The sequence below is a fragment of the Syngnathus floridae genome, chromosome 19, assembly GCF_059516105.1.
Source record: "Syngnathus floridae isolate MCC-2025c chromosome 19, RoL_Sflo_1.0, whole genome shotgun sequence".
NCBI lineage: Eukaryota > Metazoa > Chordata > Actinopteri > Syngnathiformes > Syngnathidae > Syngnathus > Syngnathus floridae.
Genome location: NC_142431.1, coordinates 2,381,447 through 2,404,642, shown reverse-complemented (window position 1 = coordinate 2,404,642; position 23,196 = coordinate 2,381,447). Strand labels below are relative to the sequence as shown.

Genomic DNA, 23,196 nt, shown 5'->3' with positions numbered 1-23,196 from the left:
TGTGGAGGATTGGTGAGAAAAGTGCTTATAAAAGACGTTAGGATTTGTCATGTCATAAAGGACAACGTGCGGTTTGAGTGAGCGGAGCGCACCCGCATCGCCAGCATGATAATGATAAGTGGAACCTTGCTGCCCTCTAGTGGACAAACTACAAGCTTACATTAGGGAAATGTCTTTTAAACAATAAAACGTCTTACTATACATTTTTAGAGTTAGAAGTGAAAAAAAAAGGAGACTTAGATAATAGGAAAGTATACATACTTTAATGCCAAAAATAATATTTTTTTTCTCAGTCCAGTAACACATTTCAGAAATTTCAAATCATTTAAGAATCCAATGCAGGATTTACAGAAATGGGAAAAAAAAAAAAGCTGTTTACCTAGAATATATGTTAAAATAAGTGATCTGCAACCAAAGCACGTTTCCCCACCTGATCAGTGCTTACACATCTTTCCAAATATAGCGAGCTCGTATGACTCTCGCAACAACAAGCAACAACATCACAATTAAAAACAACAACGAGGTCACTTGTCAGCATGAGGAGGTATATATGCGGTGGACTGCCCGAGTTGGAATTCTTCAACTGAGATCGTTTCATGTTCGAGGACATAATAAGGCCATTCCGATGAACAATAAACTGCGCACATTCGAGTCTGTGAGGGTAAAGCCATAGTCAATGGACGTGAAAGTAAATTAACACGTGTAAGGCTATCGAGTAAAAACACAATAAAACACATTTTTGGAGCGGACCAGTAAGAGCTTCGGTTAACACAAGCCGTGACAAAAAAATAACTTTGCTGCATACTAACATGATCAAATGCATATTGGTTCAGCAAAACAGTATACATTCATTGATTTCACCGCTGACAATGACCTTGTTGGCAAAGAGCAAAGCAAAGAGTACATCAAACTTTGTCGTTGGGGTAACCTGGAATGAAAATCTCACTAATTTGTTCCCATTAAAAAGCCCTTCCAAAACACAAATGCAATTATTACTCAGCTCAATTGACTGTGCTTAACGTTACAAATTTACATTAACATGAAGCTCAATCAGTAGTTACATTGATTGGTAAAAACTAAACAAAAGCGTTACAATAATGATTTTTAGTTGGGCACACTCACACCAGGTCATCTGTACAGAATGAGTTTTTTTTGTATGATGGGTCAAGTTAGAATTGGGCGTTTGCGCCGTTGTGGGAGTAAACAGCTGACTTGATTCATGGCTAATCAAACCGGCACCTCTCAGTTTTATTTTTTTTTTTAATTCAGCACTGCTGAGGTGTGCAGTCAACATGACGGACTCACTGATGACCCAATGTGAGTGCAAAACCTTCACAAATGCATCTCAACGGGGAAAAATTTGAAAAAACACTTTGCAATGCCTAAGCAACGTCTACATTAGTATAAAACGCGAGCCGCCACACAAAAGGGCGTGTCACCACTGATTATCCTCAACTATTAAAAAAAAAAAAAAGCGTCTGGTACCAACGGCGGCGCAACTATTTGGTCAAAGACAAAAACGGAACCATCTGAGATAGTTCTGATAAACTGCGTCATCCCAAAATGCGGCGAGACCAACACCTTTCCAGAGGGGCGAAGCCGCCCACTGTGTTACAAACGTAAAAAAAGAGGTAGATGTGGGAGGTCAGGAGTTATTTTAAAGAAAATAAAAAAAAAATAAAAAAGAAAGCTGAACATATGAGGTAGGTGTCTTGCTGTAAACTAATCAAAAATGAAACGGAAGACCTTGGAGTTTGCGGCAACTTGCAAATCTCAGTACGATACAAAAAGTATTCAACAGGTCAGAAAAGAAATAAAAATTCAAGAGGTAGATCATGATATCAGGACACGGAGCGGAGCGGAGCGGTCTCTCCTATCTGTTGAGTGGATGACTCCCAAAAAGAAGACAATTGCTCCTTTGGGCAAAATTCCCTGAGAACAGTCATCAACCCGAGAGCGGGAAAAAAAAAAAAAAAAAAAAGGTACATGATACAAAATAAAAAATAAAATAAAACAAGGCTATTTTTTTTGCGTGGTTTGGTCATTGATTGGTTCTCTGCATTGGTGACAGACGCGTACATTCTAAAATCCCCCCCCCAAAAAAAATTCATTCTCCACGAGCAATGTCAGCGAGTCTTTCGACAAATCATAATTTCGAAGGTCCGTTAGTAAACATGTTGTCTTTTATGTGCTGTGGAATTTTGATTTTAAAAACAGCCATTGCTCGAAAAAGATTGAGGTCCCACATAAACACCCCACGATATACACACACACAAGAGGGCTATCATCTAAGTTAGATCTTGGAAAAAAATGACTTAATAAATTCTTATTTATAGATATAATCCGGACTTCACATATATATTAATAATTTTCAAGCCGTCGTGGTCGTCTTAACATAATGAAACTCTTCCGATTAAACTAAGCTAGTGGAATAAAAAGGCGTGTCCATCTTTGCAAGCATGCAAACGCGTCGCCCATAGTTTTTTTTCATTCACCTCTCAATTGGATCTCATTAGATTGTGACTGGAGAGTATATAAAATGGGTTAAAACAATCTTCTGATCCATCTGGAATCCATTAAGGTTCCCTAAAGATGGCTTTTAACAGTCATTTATGTGCGGATTACATCTTAAGGGTTGTGACTCCCATGTGACCCTTCTTAAAATGTGTTTAAAAAAAAAAGAGTAATTGAGCATGATGACATTTGTGAACAGTAGGTATATAAAAAAAAAAGAATAAGACTAAGGAGGAAATCAAACCATGATCATGTTTGCCTCCTGAGCTGCCCTGATTGAACACAAGATGGCGCCCTTGAAGTCGGCATCCGTATCCGTCGGATAGTCACCGCGGCTTCCCTCGGATAGTCGCTGTGGGACGATAACGACAAATACGCATCAAGAGCTGAAGAAATGAAAACCTCCCATTTTGTCACAGGTGTGAGGTAGATGAAGTGGTGGTGTTGAGGACGAAGAGACTTTCTTTTAGGACTTCCTCCACCTCTGGGTCCGGGGGCCGCGGTGACTTTGAGGCTCTTCGGGGGACGAGGATGAACCTCCCAGGGAAGAGGCGCCGTAGCGCTCATCCTCCTCCGGGGGAGCGAGGTAGGTCGACGACCCCGGGCTGGAGGCGGAGGTAGACGCGTGTTGGTCCTGAGAGCCTGCGGGGGGCGCCAGCACCTTGTGGGGGCATTGGGCCACCATGTGCGTGATGCTCTGGCAGTAGTGGCATTTCTTTGGCTGGGGAGGCAGGTTACACTCCTTAGCGTGGTGGTCCAGACCGCCACAGTTGTAACAGCTGCCAACACAAAAAAAGAAAACTGGTCATTTAAATAATCCTTAAAAGTTAACAAATTTCAAACTCAATCAATTTGTGAGTTAAATCAATATTTTAGTATTGTCATTTCATGACATGAATAATACTACTTTGGATCAATAAAGGCTGTAAAAACATCTGGAACTGCAATAACTACAATTCACCACTTGATGGCAGTATAAGAACAAGATTAAAGGGGAACTCTGGGGTGGTTGTGCTGATACTACTACTACTACTCCTAAAACTATTACTGCCAATTAGGAATATAAATCTAAAGCAATTCATATGAAGAGTACTTAAGTACTTAAGCAAGGTCATTTTTTTTAAAATGATGTAGGGAAAACGTTCTAATTATCAATACAGCTCTGCCAAACAAAGAAAGCCACGAGGAAGTATTCAAATGAATTAGTTCACAGTGGTTAAGGGTTGGGTCTGATTTAAAAAAAAAAAAAAAAAAAAAAAAATGGCATTGGAGGATTTGTTCATTACAAGGGAGAGCAAAGCTGCCTTGAATACAATTTCAGGCATCATTAACATTGAAGGAAAGGCTCGGCTGTGCATCGTAATGCAGTACTGTGCCGCACAATCAATGACTTGAGCCTCCGTATGGATCTCTGACATTTCCTCCGGAGACAAAACTGTCCTAGACGGGGAGTAACAAACAAAGGGGTGAAATAATGTGCTTGCACAAGTGTGCACACCCTCCAATAAGAGTGATGTGAATGTGTTCAAAACCAATCACATTCAAAGTCAAGCTCAATGGAAGTCCGCAGGTGCCGACCAGAGTGACAAAGACAAGCAGGATGATGTCACCTAATGCCTTCAACGCCGCCGATCAAGCACCTGAGGCACAGTCACTTGACCACTGACGCCGGATCGGTTGTCCCCAAATCGGCTGAATTATTCAGCCGTGTAAAATGACCTTCGACCGGACGGTTTCTTTGACAGAACAGGTGTGATCTTTTTCGTTTACATTATAGACCAGGACGGGATGGAATCCAACGACCTCCTTCAAGGAGATCCATATTTAGATTGAAGTCATTGATTGTGCTGCGCTGCATTTGGGATGCAAATCACGCTGAGGTGAAATGCTGCAAAATTGATCTTAAAGAAGCGTGTCGGGGGCAATAACCATGGCAACAGTCATGGACCGCATGTAGTCAGTAGGCTGACCTAAAATAAATAAATAAGCTCGCCGCAGTACATTTAACATATATGGACTACAGAATTGGGACACACAAAATCTGGTGTCCCAATACTTCTGTCTATGCACCTCTCACACACACTTGTGTTGAATACCTACCGGTCTCCCTTTGGTTTACGCTTCTGGAGCGGGACCTTTCCTTTGGGCCTCCTCTCGCTGCCAGCGCAGGGTCCCCCGCCCGGTCCGGTCACCCGCAGGGACTCGAGACCCTTGCAGGACTTCTTGTAGGTGAACTCCACTGGCACACCTTCCTTTAAGCTTCGGAAGCCCTCCATCACCAGCTTGCTCTGAGAGACAAAAGGCTTGGTTAGAAGTGGATTTCTGGAATGACTGAACAAATGTGAGATTGACTGAATGATGATTTCAGTATTCCTGACTGCGGAGGATAAAAAGAGGCCCTTCTTCGGTGACCTTGGCGAGAACGTGACATGTCTCTCGGTTGCAGCACACGCGTGTAAGTGTGAGTAGGAGACAAATGATGTCAAATGTAAAGGGAAGGAAAAAAAAAAATGCTCAGCCGTGTTCCTTCACACTATGGCCGTTACCATGACGACAGTACGTTATACATGAAGCCAAGGGTACTCGACAGATGCTTTGTGAACCTGTCTGCTCTTTTGGTCTGTTAATTTATTTTTCTACATTTTTTGTGTACTGTAACTTAATTTTTTTGGTGAGTAATTTTAACAAGATTTTTTGGGGTTATTTTTTTCCACCCCTTTACTGATTGAACATGATTTTTTTTTTTTTTACACAAGCAAAACATGATGAGAATGGCAATAAATAGCACTCCTCACCAGGTCAAAGTTGAATGCTTTGCCCCCCACCGCCCGTAAAACAACAAGCCGCTCCAACCGCGAGCGACTTCCACAATGCAGCAGTGAGGAAGCCACACGAGGCCTTTTGTTCGGCAGCGCCGCGCAGGATGTGTAGCGTCTCTTCTTCCTGTCCGCGGTGGGCTTGCATCTCACAAAATGACGCAATTGGAAGGGGATCCGTGTTGGATCGGCAAAAAATCCAAACATTCGCATATATACATTGAAATGAAGTTGAATGGATTTTTTGGTGGGAATTCAGAACGGATGGGACTAAGAAAAAAAAAAACTTGCATCTTTATCTGGATCACTCACACTGCCTTTTTTTTTTATTGTTAAATATTGATTAATTACTTTACAATATATTGAAACCCATGACTACTTTTGATTTCTTAAAAGGTAATCAAATTAGTTATTATCAAGGTTTTACGGCCTGTAACAAATATGATTTTGTTTTTCTTTTTAACATTGTTTCTCAATTTAATGGGCTGTTCTTAAATATGCTAACACATTTATCCAAACACATGACTTCCTTCATAAGAGCACACACACATACACACACTTCTAGCCTCTAACCCGAGTACTGTCCTCCGGAATGACCTGGTGGGTGTCCTGACCTGCTCTGAAAGTTTACGCGCAGGGGTCGTGAAAGGGCACGGAGGGGAGGGGGAGCAGGAACGACCGAGTGTGGAGGAGGGTGGCGAAGGAACGCCTCCGGAGCATTCTGTTCGGCTCCAGCGGAGGAGCAACTTCTGATCGGCGCTGATGGAGTGGGTGAGGGGATCTTGAGCCTTGCAAAGCCCCTTCCCCCATTTGGTCAGGAGGTCAACGGCGGAAGCCTCAAAGCCCGAGCCCCGCACCGGCAACTTCTCGGAAATCCAAGAAAGGCCTTGGCGTACATTCTATCGTTGTCAAATAAATGCAAAGCTGTGCATTTTGACCCGCGTGTGTGGGAAGGAGCGCGCAGCGAGCCATCGATCCGCGCTGGCTCGAAATAGCCTTCCTTTTCACCAGCCGGGCCCTCGTCATCACCAGAGCCGCCAATCAATACAGGAAGCGGTAAGGTGAGGGGGTGAGGTGGAAGCGGAGATGACCGCCATTACCCCCACCGCCGCCGCCGCTCTCCTTCCATAGCGACCACCCGCTACTGCCAGGCTAATTATGGGATGCTTGGAATCAGAGTATAGCCGCGTCGGGAGGGTGACGGCCATCGGCGGATGTGGAAAGTAAAGATGAGAAAGATGAGAGCGACGCACGCACATACGTGCATTTCAAAACCACCCACAAAGCCCTTAAGAAGACTCGGCATATCGGCATTAGCGTCCGTGACCTTTGAACTCCCGCACGACCCCCATCCGACACTTCAAAGCCTTCGTGTTCCACTGCCTCAGCAGCTGCCATTAAGACTCCATAATGGGGCCGCAGCAAATGATTCTTTTGATACTCGCTGATTCTGGCAATTATTTTGCAACACCGATCAGCAGCTATGGAAGATAAGTTAGCTTAATGCTAACTACATAATGTGATGCACCATAGATGGGCAAACACAAATTAGCATGGTTGTTACAAACCTAGAAAAAAATAAAAACAATAGCATCAAAACACCATACAAGAGCCGCCACAGAAGACAAATAATTCGAAGTTCAATGCTTTGTTATCGATTTTTGCTACCGACATTTCATATTTCATAGCTGCGGGTGGAAAGCCGTGCAAGTCAACCTACTCTCACCACCACACGCAATGTATTATTCATCGTGAATGGCTAATAATCAATGCTCATTTAAAAAAAGCATAAATCTTCTTTTCTTTTTACACTGAATATTTAATAGAGAATTGTTTTCAAATGTTATTATGCGTCATTTGGGTCAAAATAGTAATTTATCTCTGTACTGCTGATAAGCTCTACTATTTTAAGTATAACCAATACATTTCATACACCTCAAAGGAAATCACGCAGACTGCGCAAACCGGATAAACCGGAAAATTGCACAAAAACCACCCGCGCTTAAAACATGGCCGACACGACTCCCACAAAATAGAAGGCGGTCACGTGACCACATCTTTCTTCTTCGGCCATTTTTCAGTGGCGGCGCGGCCCTGGGTGAGATAGCCGAGAGACAAAGCCTGCCGCTAGCTATCTGGAGGCGGGGAAGGGGGCGGGGCCTGCATGCCAAACGGTGACATGGACCAGAGGTTAATCTCACTAGGGGCCCACTTTAACCTCACTGCACAAAAACACACTCTCGGCTCTTCTCGTGGGCGCGCACTAGCACGCAAACACACAAACACACACCGAACCTGAGACAGCTTCCAACACTTCCCATGCAACCTGGTTGCAAACACACACAGAGGCGCTGTTAATTGAACACACACACTCTGGAGGAACGGTCCGCACCCTGTTCAACTTTTCAAACTGATTACCAACAAAGGGCAACCCCCCCCCCCCCCCACCTCAAAACCCCATAGCCGACCCTCTTGGCTTTTTTTTTGTCTTTAAAGAAATTCCTCTTCTCGCTTTAAAGAATTCCCGAGGAGAGCGCGCACCCCTCCATGTCGCAGCGGGAGCCCATACACACACGAGCGTGCGCACACACACTGAAAAGGAAGTGATCAGATAGAAGAGCCTAGATGAAGAGACCTCCCGTTCTCTGACAAACACACACACACACATCTTTTCTTCCTTCCTCAGCTTGTGGATTTATTTCCGCTTTCCTATTATCAAATTCTATCTATCCGTTATAGAACAAAAAAAAAAAAAATACAACGTAAGCCAATCGGTCAGATCGGATATAGTAACGCACTCCTCGCACTGGAGCCACTTTCTATTTTTAGACACAGAGTCCATTAAGAGGACCAGGGGGCATGAAAGCGATGCAGCACCGCGTCAACGCCGGTGGAGGTCGATGGCCACTCCACGGCAAGATTTAGGTTAAGATTTATGGTTTGCCACAAGTTAAATAGCACTGATTTGACTTTGTCTGCTTCTATCTCACCCATAATGTGCACTCACAAAAAAAAAAAAAAGTTAAGGCAAATGAAAATGAAAAGATGAAACTGCCTCTCGGCATTCTTCCGCCTTCCTTTTCTAATTTCCACTTTAAAAACAAGGCCGTAAAAAGGGCAATTGAACAGAGGAAATAGGATGTAGTGAGATTGGCTGCGAAATAAGTCGAGCAGATACAAGAAGGGAGACAAAATCTAAACAAAAAGCCTGCAAAAAAAAAAAAAATGAGCAGCAGTATTTTTTTTTATTAAAAATAACACGTGCAAACATCTGCTTTTGTAAAATGTTCCTATGGATATTTCAGACCAGTAACCGAATCAGAATTTACATTTGTGCATTTTCTACACTGCAATAATGAAATAATTTCCAGATTTTAAATAAAGGGACAAAAATGAATACATTTTTTGTCCGATTCATCGACAAAATAATCGTTAGTTGCAACCCGAGATGATCTTGTATGCCATTCAAGATTCCTTAGCATCAAACAGTTGTAATTTGTCATATTTTCATATTGTGCACATTCTTAAAATAATTTCTTTCACATCATAATAGAAAGAAATAATTCCCCAAAATAATTTCATACATTTTATAGCGCTTTTAACATCAACTTGTAAGCTTTTCCAGCACCCTAATGGCAGATTTACTCCACTCAAAATTAGAACTACTAATATAATTCATACACATTTATTAACCAGTTTCTTTTGCATCACAAAGCAGCACTATATGTCATCTTTTCACCAATACTCAAAACGTTTTTTCCACATCATGCAAAATATATGTCTTTCCAAACCTATCAGTTTTATGGGCAGTCTCAACACCACATATTGCAATCCAGGCCTCCATCTAACAAGCAAACCACTGCGTCTAAATAGGAAGCACTCGTACGACTATTCTTTTCCAACCTTCCAAATTCCAGCATTGAAATTCAAGCATTTCCAAGAATTTCAAGCACCCGTGGGAACCCTGCGGGGCCAAGTGGGAGACACTTCTCCTCCCTCTGCAGGCAGGAGGGAGGAGGAGGAGGAAACTACACTTGCAGCATGTGGCCAGGAGAGGAAATAAGGCGTGTTTTGTCTCCTTTTTTTTTCAGGCCGTGGACAACGCGTGATCACATCACACGTTTGCCTGATGCAAAACATCTGAGCTTGTAGTAAATGCTGTTATGATCGCCACAACGCCTGTGTGTGTGTGCGTGTGTTACCACCTACTTGGTGGACGAAAACATCCAGAGGGGGGTCGACGGGGGTCCCCTCGCTGCTGGTCATGGAGATAAATCCAAAGCCCATGCGGACGTTGAACCATTTGCAGAAGCCTGATCCTGACCGGACGTGGGGTCGAGCCCGTTCCTCCTGCTCAGTGGACCTGGTGGGTCCTCCTTGGAAACAAAAAAGAAGAATAAAAGTGAGCAATTTCAATGAAGTGGAGGTGGTGAGGTTGAGTGACGTTTGCGTCCGGTGGTAATTTTCAAAACTAGTCGTCACGCCGTTCATAAAACAGTATGTTTAGTTCCACGTTTGAGCAAAGGCTCCGCTTAAAAGTTACCCCCTTGTTTTGTACACGTTGTTTGTACTCCTCGTGGGGAGTTCTGGGCGATGCTGGTCCAAAATGCAGGTGTACTGCACACATGTTGGACGTGCTTTACTGGACTCCCAAATACACACTTTCGCGCGCTCGTTCAAACGCGAACGCGCACGTACAACAAACAAATAAGCGAGTGGACACTTTGGAAACATTTGCAGGCCAGTTCGTTCACGTTATTCGGTTTAAAAATGAGAGAAAATAAGAGTAAGGGGACCTTCGGCCATGTTTCCCCGCGGACCCTCTGCGGCCAAGTTGTGGTCGAGAACCTTGTGGAGCCAGCGAGCGCTGCTGCAGCGGTCACCATGAATCCGACGTCGTCATGCCCGTTGTGGGGCCACGCATGTTGCGGCGTGCGTGGCTCGGCCGGGTGTCGGTGTCATGTTGGCCCTCGGGCTTCCCTCGGAGCCCCCCGCTTTCCTCTTAGCAAGCTGCACCTCTGCTCTGTGCTAGCGTGAGCCACCCACATCCACAACCCTCTCTCTCTTTCTCTCTCCCTCTCTCTCTCTCACTCACTCCCCTTCCCACTCTCTCAACGGGCCCCGCCCCCTCCACCGAGCTTCCGCGCTCTGATTGGCTACCAACCTGGCTGTGGCCGTTCTCGTCGTAAGAACACGTGACCTTGCCAATTGCAGTATTTTTCTTTTTTTTCCCCCACTTCCACTGAGCAACTCTCTCCTTATGCTACTTAGTGTAGGAATTAAACTAGCAACCTTCTTTAAGTTGCAGGTATTTAAGAGTAAGGTGTTGGGGCACGTGACGTGGGGCATGTGTTGGATTTAGCGGCAATAAATGTGTACAAAAATGGCATAGAGCTGTATTCTATTTATGCTTCATTTTCTTTATTTTAAAATCTAATATTTATTTATGACTAAATGACAAGAATCAAATATATTTATTTTAAGGGGTGTATATCCCTCCAATAAAAGATTAAAAGAACTCTAAGGATGTCATACTGTTATGTTGTGAATGCATATAGAAAGGAAGCGAGTAAAACCTGGAGCGTCCCATTGCTTATTTTTTTTTCAATTTCTTCCCTAAATATCTGGTCTGTTTTCCTATGTGCGCTCTCCGTGTTGTTTTTGAGCTCCCTCAGCGAGCTCAAGTCACCTCCTTGTATCTTTTTTAGTGGGCACTGCAGTGGAGAGCTGAACTCACAACTCTGGAATGTGACTGGAAAACCCAGAAAAACAAACCTGCTGAAAACGGTGACGTTCTTAGTCGCCTGTCATTCTCAAATCTGCCTTGGGACGTGAGGAACGTTATCTGCTGCAATTGCCATCCAATTGTATATGAATAAATATTGTGTATTATTAAATAATCTATTTATAAACATTTTCGAAAGCTAATGTTATTCTCCATTGGTATAGTTACTTGCAAATGCCCCAAATTCCACACATGCCATTTTCCTGCTTGGGAAAATGAATGCAAGGTGTAAAGTTGTACATCTTGTGATGGAGGAAGTCAATACGGAAATTGGATGAGGAAACCTGCCATCTGATCGCCCAGTCTAGAATCGGTGTGCGCGTTCCCAAGACGTGCAAGGAGGAACGAGGAGAAAGGAGGGGGCACGCTGCAAGGAATGGCGAGTGAAACAACAACAAGCCCATCTCCACCCACCAAAGAGCTCAAAGCCCACCCTCCGGAATTCACAAGTTCAACCCCCATCGGCCAATGAGCCACCCACACACAGTCAGGCCCCGGCCCGGGCCCGAGCCCGCCTAGGCCCAACCCCGGCCCGGCCCCCGCGCACACGCTCACGCAGGCCCGTTTTGGAGGAGGCTTGCAGTGGAAGCAAAACGATTACCGGGGTGGATGATACAAAACATGATCGTTATCAGTTATTTTGCGACTCATTATAATCCGTTAGGAATTGATTTGATTCATATAGGTGAATTCAAATAAAAAGAATATATTTGGATTGTGCTGATTAATGACATTGACAAAATCCATCCATCCAAACACATTTTTCATGTTAACTATTTTTGTTAGATTTTTATCGTCATTACATCAGCATTTTCTCAAGTTTTATAAAGCACTACACAAACACGGAGCAAAACTTAAAATGTTTCTCGCCACATATGTCTTCATTGCTCAATAAGTGCATTTGGGGGGCATTACTTATAAAATGAACAATGCTTTTTTTCTCATGAAAGAAGCCACCCCTAGTAATCTTATTTAGCTTTTCCTGACTCCCATGAAATAAAAACCAGGTGATGTCACCTGGCACAAAGATGTTTCCTTTTAGTAAGTACCATCAAGTAAGTTGTATTGGGGCACACATGGAGATTCCTGAGCTGCTTGACTACTATTCCAACTTTGGACTCCCTCACCCCAGTTAACCCGACCCAACCCCCACATGCATGCAGGCAAGCCTGGGTAGGCTCCCAGAGGAAATGTGTCTTTTCTACCCTCACTTGCTGTCAATGCACTTCAAAGGGGTTCATTGAGTTCGTTTCTCGCTTTACATTTTTTAAGTGAGCAGGGGGGGTTGTTTTTGTCGCTTATTTCATGCATTCCAGCCACCAATCCTTCACCTTTCTTATATCCCACCACATGAGATGTGTAAACATTTGGGGGCAAAGCAGGTAGCTCGCTCCCACAAGTCTTTCTAATCTCACTTGACCGTTTTGCCAAGCAGAAATGGGATTACTTTCTCGATTATTTTAATAATCCCCCTAATTCCCCCATAAATCCCAGTTAATTGTCTCAATTTTAATGAACATCAATTTTAGTCAAGACTTTTTTTTCCTTTTTGCAAAACTTTTCAATGCAGGTGGAGAACGTTTTCATACGTCAGATTGTCATATTTCGTTGATTACAAAATTAAATAAACGAAAAATTTGCATACGTCCTTAAAAGCGCGCATGCGCTTAGCATAGATTCTTATTTCAGCACGCATTTGTCGCAAAAACTTTGTTGCACGCTCCCAATTTTCCAAATATACTTTAAAAGAATCGTTTGACTCTGAAAATTACATTTGTTATTTTCACGGGGTTAAAAACGAGCTTTGCAAAACCTACATAAGAAAATAGTCTGCACCGGGAGTTATCTTAACAAGTTTATTTTTCCCACTACCCGACTGGTTTAAATGGCCTCACAACACCCGAAAGAGAGAAATAAAACCTTTTCTCAAAGACTAAATAGTATTGACAAGCAGGATTCATGGTCGAACGCAATATCGGTGACGTCATAGGATGTAGAGGGGCGTTTTAGGACAGACCAGCGCAGGGGGGAAAAAAAAGCGCACAATGGTAAAGAAACTAACCACTTCCGGATGACTAAATCAATTTTTCGGTTATATTTTGGACCTAAAAGGTTAGTGCGTCATCTTCTTATCGTTTCATCTAAATGTCGACTCTTTTGTTTCTTTTTCAAATGATTTTTTTAAACAATTGATTGTCAGGAAGGGGACCCCTTCGAATCTGATCGATTATGGTCTTTCCTGGGTTGAATTGCGTCCTTAAAATGATCTTTACATACAAACACTTGAAGTTAAACAATTTCTTGGCGAGTCTTTGGTGTTTCACTGGAGCAACGTTTGTAATATTGGAGCATAATTGAGGATATAAAAGTGACTTACCTGCAGGAGATGGCGCCGACATTTTCCCTGCGGCTTTTTGCCAAGCGAATAAAAAAGTGCACAAATTCGCTTGCCAGCCGCGTTTTGCATTGTGCTGTCCGTCTGCAATTAAACACATTTTCCATGCATGAATATTTAATGGTCACATCGGAAGGTAAGATGAGCAGCTGTTTACCACAACAGTGTAATTTGTTTACATTATTTTAACTTCTTTTTGAAGAGGTGGGTTGAATTTAAAACGTCCTGTTTTTTTACTGCACGTTTAAATTTGACAAACGTTTCAACAGTGGGAAAAGTCCCCTTAGGCTTGCACCTAAAAGGAGATAACGAGGTGCAAAATAACTAATTCCATGGTGTCCCAAAGGTTCCTCAAGAACAGGCTTCACTCCTTCCTTTCCCGAGCTTCACAACGTTTTGCTTACACATTTAATTAAAATGTTTTGCATGCATTTTAACTGCCCATTGATACTCTATTTAGGTATTTATTGTGCATTGAGGTGGCATTAAACGACATAGCGCCCCCATTTGGTGGCATTCGGCTTCATTACCAACAAGGGGGCAAAATTGCTGTTGGGAGGAAATTAAAAAACAGAATTTACAGAAGCTTGTTGACACAAATAAACGCCAGTATTGCGTGCTCACAATTATTTTAAGACGATATAACTCATGTAAGTCCATGAAACGAGTATTTACGTCATGCTGAAGTTTCTTTTTTAATGCGGCAGTAATACGCTTGCGTAGAAGCGCTATTTCGTTTCAAGGCTCAATGGCGCCACCACGTGGCCAGTTCCCGGAAAGCTACAATATTAAGATGTTTACATTCTTTTACCAAGCAGAAACTTTCTATTGCAACGACACATTGAAGAACCACCCAGCAGATGTATCAGTGCTTAAAAAAGATGTTTATTGTGTTTTTCTCCCTTTCAAATGTTAACAATCAGCCAATGACAAGAGGTAGAAATCTGTGAATTTGTGGAGAATTCCATCCATACACACATGCACACACCATTTGAACGGTGCAGCCTGATGAGAAATGTGCAAGCCGATATAACAACAATAAATAATACAGAGCATCCGCCATGTGGAGGGTTGCCACTCAAGCCTCATGACAGCAGCTGATTGGCCAATCACATTAACCCCCCCCCACGTATGGCCTTTGCACATTAACTTGTGGTTCGTCGACAGGAGATGGATGTTATTTGACCCAGGAGATTTTGAGACAACGGGCGATGAATGCGTAGGTGTCGGCCACCTCCTGGATGACCTTGCTGGTGGGCTTGCCGGCGCCGTGGCCCGACTTTGTGTCCACGAGGATGAAGAGGGGGTTGGACTGCTTGCCGCTGCGGCCCACCGTGTGCTGAAGTGTGGCGATGTATTTGAGCGAGTGAAGGGGCACCACGCGGTCGTCGTGGTCGCCCGTCAGCAGGAGGACGGCGGGGTACTGGACCCCGTTGTCCTCGGGGACTCGGATGTTGTGGAGTGGGGAGTATCTGGCGGGGCGGGAGGGCGAGACATATTCCAAGAGTTGTGAAAAGATAAGGGGGGAGGGGGACTCAGCAAGGTTAGTTGCCTCTTCTCTCTTCACATACGGCAAATTAGTCGTCGCTGATATTGAAAATTCAGTTGATTTCCATTCCTGCACTTTGAATCTCACAGTCCTTTCACGAGACGACTGTTGTAACATTTTTGAGTGCACGCCATTTTAAAGACTTCATTCGTATTAGTTCTCAGAAAGTTTGCAACCTGATCTTGTCAACTCAAATCTTAAACTAATATTAGACATTTGTTCTTAAAAAGCAGCTTTGTTAAATAAATCATATTTAGTAACTCAAAATGGGCATAATTGGAGAAATAAACACACACACACAATTAAATTTAAAAGACTATAAAGTTTTCTTAGCTCAACTTGCTCGTAGCATAATAATCATATTTTGATCACTTGATAATTTTTTTGTGGAATAGATTTTTGATGACTTGATGGAAACTGGAGTGCACTACTTGGCAACAGCCAGCGGAGGCACTGTTGTTTCAAGAGAGACACCACAATGTCAGCATATGCTGATAATGATTCTTGAAATTAATATTATGAAATCTGTATTTTTTTTGTATGTAACATATTACTTCTATTTTGTAGATAAAGGAAAATATTTTCATTCTAAATGTATTATAGTTAAATATAAACTACTCTGGCAAGTCAACCTAAAAACTAAGAAAGCAACCATGCATTTCACTCACTTGATGAGCCACTCGAACTGTTCCTTTTCTTCCGAGCAGCCAAAATCGGTGGTCCAGGCGTGGCCGATGGTGAACTTGTGAAATTTGAGCATGTCCATGACGCCCACCTGAGCGACGGCGCAGCCAAACAGCTCCGGCCGCTGGTTCACACACGCCGCTGGTAGAGGGAAAAAAAAAAACACATCACGGAGTGCCGCGGTAAAAGGGAGAATATTGTTTTGTTAGCATCTGCGGATGACGCGTACCTACGAGCAGGCCGCCATTTGAGCCTCCGTTGATGGTGAGCTTGGACGGAGAGGTGTAGCCCTCCTTGACGAGGTACTCGGCCGCACATTGAAAGTCTGTGAAGCAATTCTGCTTGTTGGCTAGCATGCCCGCTAAAAGAGGAAGAAGCGTCACGCATGGATCATTTTCTGTCAAATTGTGTCTGCTAACTCTCGCCACCTTTATGCCAGGTCTCGCCGTACTCCCCTCCTCCCCGGATGTTGGCGACGGCCAGGATTCCGCCCAGGTGTCGCACAAAGATGAGCCGCGAGACGCTGTAGCTGGGCGTGATGGAGATGTTGAAGCCACCGTAGCCGTAGAGGAAGCCCGGGTGGGAGCCGTCCAGCTTGATGCCCTTCTTGTGGACTATGAACATTGGGACTTGAGTGCCGTCCTTAGAAGCGTAGAAGATCTGGACAGGAAGTCGAAGGCAGATGATGGCGAGGTGGGAAAATTGAACAGGGAAATTTCATGGATGTTACCTGGGTGGTCTGGTAGTCCGACGGGTCGAAGCCTTTGACTATGACCTCTCTGAAGATGTGGGGCTGCAGAGGCTCCTTGGTCAAATCGCAATGATAAATGATGGCTGGATTAAAAAAAATGAGAACAATTCTTCAATGAGGAAAATACAAAGACCTCTGAAGTCACACACATGCTCAGAGTTCAATGGAGTACCTGGCGAGAGGAAGGAAGTAAAATAATAAAAGATCTCAGAGTCGCGCTTCCTTCCCGTGAAACCGACCACGGAGCCGACATCTAGCGGAAAGGTCCTGAGCTCCTCCCCGGAAGCGAGGCGATACATTTTCAAGACATTCTTCACGTCGTGAAGGAAACACACAAACAGGTAGCTGGAGTAGGTGCAGGTGGCGAATACTGCGAACGTTAAGACAGCACGACGCGTTACATAAATGCATCTCGACGATTCAAGCGCGCGTGACGCCGCTCACCGATGACGTCCTTGTCATGCTGAGGGATGAGCTCCGCCCAGTTGCTCGGCGCCGGCGAAGCAAAGTCGATGTTGATGAGGCGGTAACGCGGCGCGTCCAGGTTGGTCTTGAACGTAAACACCGTGCCCTCGTTGGTGACGTACTCGTACTCGGCGTCAAAGTTGTCGATGAGCTTCACCCAGGGCAGGAGGCCTGGATTTGCAGAAAAGAGGATGGAAAACTTGAACGCACACATTTCGAGAAACTAAAAAAGCAATAATGGCACACACAAATATCAAACATGCCTGTAATGCCCTGAGGGGTCTTCTTGAGGTCACAATACCAGAGTCTGTTGACGGGATCACAGCCTTCCCTGATGGACAGCAGCACATAGCGGCCATCATCTGAAACCTGCACAACCTCTCAGTCAATAGAAATAACAAAGCAAAAAAAAAAAAAGTTTGACAAATTACCTCAGCTCCACTCATCCACTTGGGGTGATCGGGAAATTCGGCGCAAAGCACGTCCTCAGACTGCGGCGTGCCCAAAATGTGGTAGTAGAGCTTCTGGTCCAAGTTAGTTGATGTCTCAGTGCCTAGAAGGGAGCATGTTTATTTTCAATAATGTTGAAATACAAACAATGATTCCCACTACTAACTTGCAACACAAGTCGATAAGGTCACAAAAAAAAGAGGACAGAACGACCTCATGACCTCACCATCACTCTTTCCCTCTTGCTCGGGGTATGAATTATAAAAGAGGCCCTTCCCGTCATGCGTCCACGACATGCAGCTAAACTTGACTCGTTCCAGACGGTCCTCGAGTTGCACGGCGCCTTCCACCCGAAGGAAATGCATCTCCACCCAGTCCGAGCCGCTGGCGCTCGTGCCGTACGCCAAGTACTCTCCATCTTCCGAGAACGCGTAGCCTTCAAGAGGAGGCAAAATGTTTGTGTATTTATCTCTTAAGAATTGAATGTGAAGAAAGTCTCACTTATTACCTCGCAAGGCGACTGTGCCATCTTCAGAAAACGTGTTGGGATCTAAAAAGATGGTAGGTTCTGCATCCAGGCTCTCTTGCAAATACATCACACTCTGGTTCTGGAGGCCAGTGTTGTAGAAGTGGAAATACCTGGAGATGACGGCCGTTGACATAAATCATTCCAGGATTGGGCAATGACTGGGTTCTGTTGTTTCCAGCCTTACCTGTTTCCCCTTTTGAAGGGACAACTATACTTGGGATAGTCATACAGCTCAGTCATGCGCTCCTTGAACAGATCCCGCACCTCGCAGCGCTCCAAATACGGCAACGTGAGCTGATTCTGAGCACTCACGAACGCCTATAAAATCAAATAGAATGACATGATTTAGCTTTTAAAAGGTTTAAACATCTTTCTGGTCTACTTAAACAGTCAACCAGACTTAACCAACCTGCGTCTTTTCACTGTCGGGGTCCTCCAGCCAGCTGTATGGATCGGGTATTTTACAGCCATGATAGTTATCCACCTAGGATACATAAACATGTCAAAAAATATGTAAACACTTGATTAAAAGTAGCAAGGAACTGTCCATAATTCATCCTGAAATGAGGAGTGCGCTAATCGAAGCTAGCTTCAATAACACTGCTAAGCTAACTAGCATGCTAACAAAAGAAGCCGTTCTCCTCAATGAATGGAAGAGCATAATGACAGCAGCCCGGTTGATTAGCACGCTAAGCTTATTCGGGCTAACACTCTTTACTTACAACTGCATCGTCACGGTAAGCGGTAGGGTACTGAAAAGCCATTCTGGATGACAGTTTTTGGGAATTGCGTAAAAAAGAGAAATGTCCCAGTACACGAAACGGAGGTTTTGATATGGCTCTCTGTAGGACGTAGAACATTAATTCGGGACGATTAAAAATAAAATTGGCACGGGAGACGCTCTAGAAGCTTCGCTAACATAGAGCAGTCAACAAGCACTGTCAAGAGGTGACATTAGATCTGCTTGGACGCGAGCGAAAAACTAGAGCGCCCTCTGTCATCGGGAAAAAAGATTGCCACAGTAACAATGGCGTTAATAGTTTATCCAACAACATTAAGCTTTTTTTCCCCCTCTGAGACTATTTTATGATCTTTTGTTAATTTAAAATGTATTAAGAAGGCATTGTGTAAAATATTCCATTTGGACATGTTTCACAAAGTGTCTATTGCATGGCACTGGACTGAAAGGAATGAACGAAAATGTATAAAATGAAAAATTAGTGTAGTTTAAGTTTGGATATTTCCCGGTAGTCCATTTAAGTGTGAAGGGTTCAGTTGTAAATGTTGACCTTTTCACCTTTAGCTAAAGGCTATGTGGGTCTACCGGGAATCTCCATCATCAAGTCTTATCTATGTGACAGAGAAGGAGAGACCTCAACCTCCTCTTTCTTTCTTTTTTTTCTGTTCATCTCCACCCCCTTACCCCTCCCTTCCTCCTTCCTTCCTCGCCTGACTTGATCAATCAATCTTGATTTGGCGAGAATTATCACTGGCGCCCATTCTTGCACAAGATCGATAGCATGCAGATAAGGAAGAACGAAGCGACACGTAACTTGAGGCGTTCGGGTCAAGCTCTCGGGACTAAAATAAAAATGACTCATTCTTAGAAATTTGGTCCGTCGTTGTCGGCTACATCTAAGCAACGGTTTCAACAGTGGACGCCACGACTTATTGGCTTCTTCGCAGCTATGTCGATAAGACCCTGGAAACAGGTTTTTGTGACGCGGTGCTGTCTCGGCAGTAAAAATGGACCGCATTGTTTGGATACCGCGGCTTATCAAGACGGTCAGATGTCGTCTGGTGCATTCCACGCAGTTCTTACTTTCAGATTTATTATCATGTGTGTCATACTTCAAAAAGAAAAGGTTGGTCGGTGGTGGCTGGAATTATGCAAAGCGAAAGTGGGTGTGAGATGGAATTCAATGGCTCAAGTTGAGGCATACTCATGGAAATTCTTAAAGGTGCACGTTTTGGGACAAATGGTCCTGGCCTAATTCTATTCTTCTTCCCAGGGGATACCCCACGAGAGGATGTTTTCCTGTCCACCTCTGTCGGATATGGGTCAGGGAAACCATTGTCCTCTAACCAGGGGGGGAGACAAACACTGACAATTTGAATGAGGGTCTTTGCGTTGGGAAAAAAAAAGGCCTCTTATTCAGTACTAAGTGGCTTTTGACATGAGCTGGAAATGTAGGAATTAAAGCTCCTCCTCCTTCCGTGGTTTTTACGCCATTATCCGGTGTCAGAAAAAGATGGGACAAGCCCCCAGCCCTCCGCAAACTCATCGCAGGAGGAAGCACCTGTCTCAGTTGTAGCGGATGAAGAAGAACGACCACCTGTTGTGTTTTTGGGCGAAGGTCATCGCGAGGTTACTACTAACTTCGCTCACTCAGATGCACCAATGACAAATAATAGATCAAATTGTCACATTTTGGTCGCTTGTTGCCGGGTAGAATTGATGTATAGGCCAGTGGAAGCGGCTACTACAATAAGAACAACAGGAGGAAGAGGAAGTCAGACAGACGGATGGAATGACTTCCACAAACAGCACTAGAGAGAGTGTGAGGAAAGATTGAATCAATGCTCTGTATTAAATATAAACTATAGCACAAATGACATGACCTCAGCTAATTTGAAGTTATCCATTCATTCTAATAGCAGTTGTTTGAGAGGAGGTCGCCACGGCGACACAACAATACTCAAGGATGCTTTTAAGTGTGATCACAGAGGACGGCTTCCTGCTTGTTTGTCTCATTCGGGCTGTTATTAGCCATGAGGGCCCGGGCAACAGTCTAAGATCAGGATGACCTGTCCCGTCAAATGTCAACAGGACGCGAGAAATTACAAATAGCAACTTCTGAGTTCTCCGACCTGCATAATAAGTCACCTATATAAAAACCCTAAAGTTATAGTCCAGTTCCTTTTTTCTACCTCCTTTCAAGTCTCCTTTGGAGAGACGTTAGGTCATCAGCTTTTGAAAGTTTTGAATTGCTTGATACGCTCACAAAAAAAACCCGAGATGTCAAAACATGCTGGCTCCAACGTCCATCAAAGTTATGCGGAAACTGAATTAGAAGATTAGTTTCTGTGTACTAATGCCATCGTACGTCAGACATAAAAGAAAATAAAAAAACATTACCAAGAACCTGCCAATTAGCCAGAGTGGAAGGGAAGTTTGTCATTGTTTGCGTTGATAACGTTGAAAGGAAGTCAGAGACACTCGTGGGCGGCCTGCTGAAAGATGCCAGGATAAAGGGACAGTTGGTACAAAAAAATACATGACACACATGCATTGATATTTACACTTGTATTAAAATGTTGCCATGAAAGAAACGACGTCATGGCTGAAAAAAAAAAAAAAAGAGAATCGCGTGAGTGATTCGTATCTTGTACTCTGGCACCGCTCTTTCTGACTCGTCAAACCAGCCGGGCTGCCCACGCAAAACTGTCATAGCGGGCATTTGTCTGTTCTAATGTGACATTATATTTAAAAACCTAAAAGTTTGCAGTTTGTATTGTTTTGATATTATTTCTTGCGTATTGATGATTGGTTTACAGAGTTCAGTGCGAGGTAAGAGGACGAAAGAAGACCCCTGATGTACTTCAAAGTGTCCATCATCCCCCTTTTCCTCTATCTTTGAACCTCATTTTGTTTTGAAAAAAAAAAAAGGTGGACCGGGCAGCAAGCTTTGCGTGCAGACGGATATTACCTTTTAAAAGCAAAACAAATATGTGTGGTGAGGTGCGCCCTGTAATTTTGCTGTTGACATGTGCACTTACAGTGGGGCTCCAGGACCCTGTTAATGACTAGGGCAGGTAAGACATGGAGACAGGTGGAGGGCAGTGCCGTCTGACTGCTCCCCAGAGAAGAGGGAGAGAGTGCGTCTGTGCAATTGTGTAAAAGTGTCACAGGCAGACAGACACGGCGGCACCTGGTGATGTCACCCGTGTTGTCACCGGGGCGCCTTCAAAGTTGCCCCGTTTACAACACACACGAAATTCCAGAAGCTGTAAAGCTTTTGGAATCAAGCCGTATTGTTCTGCTCGTGTCCTCTTGCTCAATAATAAATGACAGTGCAAGACGCCCACGCCGTATCAAAACAAACGTATGAGAAGACCGGCCTGTTCACTCGTGCGACTACACAAGTATTTTTAGTTGTTACAATTTTTAAATTTAAATTAGTGACATTTATAGTTTGCAGAATAAAGGGTTGTCCGTGGTGTGGACATGATTTAAAACGGCGTGTCGTGTGTGTGCGTGTAGTACAGTGACATTCCTCGCAGCCTCAAAACTATGATAATAACCTGTCAACAAGAGATCATCCGCCGGTGGAGAAAAGACAGTTGGCGGACGACGAGGTGGGTGGTGGATGTTTTGGTGCCTTGAATCTGGAAAGAAAAAAAAAAAAGAAGTCAGGCCATTGCAAACTTTGTGCTTGTGAGGTTTGTCCCATCACAATAAAAGCATTTCTCATCAAACGTTAAGTTGTCCCACCCAAAGCTAGCAGGCAAGAACTACGAACACACAAATCCGCATGTGGACGGCTCACACAATGTATTAAAAGGTCGGCAGACAAGAGTGGGATAGGGAAGCCATGGAGAGGAAGAGGAGGGGAGATAAATAGAAGGTGATGAATGAGATGACCCAAGGCGAGGAGAAATAGCCAAACAGTGAGACGCAGGAGCGGATTCTAAATTACACGCTGGCTCATGTCAGCAGTTGTAATTAGTAGCTTAGTCAGGTGTGGCGAGCAGGACAGGATGTGTCAGAAAAGCAACCAAGAAAAAAAAAAAAAAAAGACAATAGCACAGAAGGCACGTCTCCGCCGCGCGGGGCGAGAGCAACGCTGAATGGAAACACGGGGCAGGTTGTTTGCGGCGTGTCGCGTGTCAAGCACGAGAATGATGTGTGCGGAAATCCAGGCGCTTCTCGAATGGGCTGGCGCGGCGCCAAGGTAAATGTTGCTTTTGGAAGGCAGGACAAGAGGAGAGGGGGACGTGAGTGAAAGCTGGCCGACATGCAGCACAACACGCTTATTGTTGCAATGCAGAAAGAAGCTCCAAACAATATGGCGGCAATCTACTCAATTGTGCTTTTGGACTAATCCTGGTAATCATCCAATATCATAAAGCATAAAAAAATGTTTTGAAGCCGGTCATGTGGTTAGCAGCGTTTACCGGGCCAGTCAAATGATGTCACCCCCCTCTTCTTCCAAAACACAAAGCCAGCATGCTTGTCGGAGACGGATGGACGTCGA

General features: G+C 44.1%; 2 protein-coding genes across 3 annotated transcripts; both read right to left on the bottom strand.

The window, feature by feature from the left end:
• Positions 1–241: 241 nt before the first annotated feature.
• Positions 242–13,591, bottom strand: lin28b (lin-28 homolog B (C. elegans)). 2 transcript variants are annotated; one of them, XM_088362559.1, is made up of 4 exons: positions 13,493–13,591; positions 9,540–9,706; positions 4,615–4,802; positions 242–3,293 (listed from the first exon to the last, which is right to left on the bottom strand). In XM_088362559.1, the coding sequence occupies exons 1-4, from the start codon at positions 13,512–13,514 to the stop codon at positions 2,981–2,983; spliced, it is 690 nt and encodes a 229-aa protein (XP_088218685.1). In that variant the 5' UTR covers positions 13,515–13,591; the 3' UTR covers positions 242–2,980. The 2 variants fall into 2 exon arrangements, with proteins under 2 accessions (XP_088218685.1, XP_088218686.1); XM_088362560.1 differs by lacking the exon at positions 13,493–13,591 and adding an exon at positions 10,127–10,389.
• A 782-nt stretch (positions 13,592–14,373) lies between these two features.
• prep (prolyl endopeptidase) lies at positions 14,374–18,890 on the bottom strand. Its single transcript, XM_088362437.1, has 14 exons — positions 18,661–18,890; positions 18,348–18,422; positions 18,123–18,256; positions 17,918–18,048; positions 17,636–17,845; positions 17,391–17,512; positions 17,223–17,328; positions 16,939–17,130; positions 16,667–16,864; positions 16,474–16,577; positions 16,172–16,403; positions 15,973–16,104; positions 15,728–15,884; positions 14,374–14,982 (listed from the first exon to the last, which is right to left on the bottom strand). Exons 1-14 carry the CDS (start codon positions 18,796–18,798, stop codon positions 14,688–14,690), a joined length of 2,226 nt encoding a protein of 741 aa, XP_088218563.1. The 5' UTR covers positions 18,799–18,890; the 3' UTR covers positions 14,374–14,687.
• Positions 18,891–23,196: the final 4,306 nt, after the last annotated feature.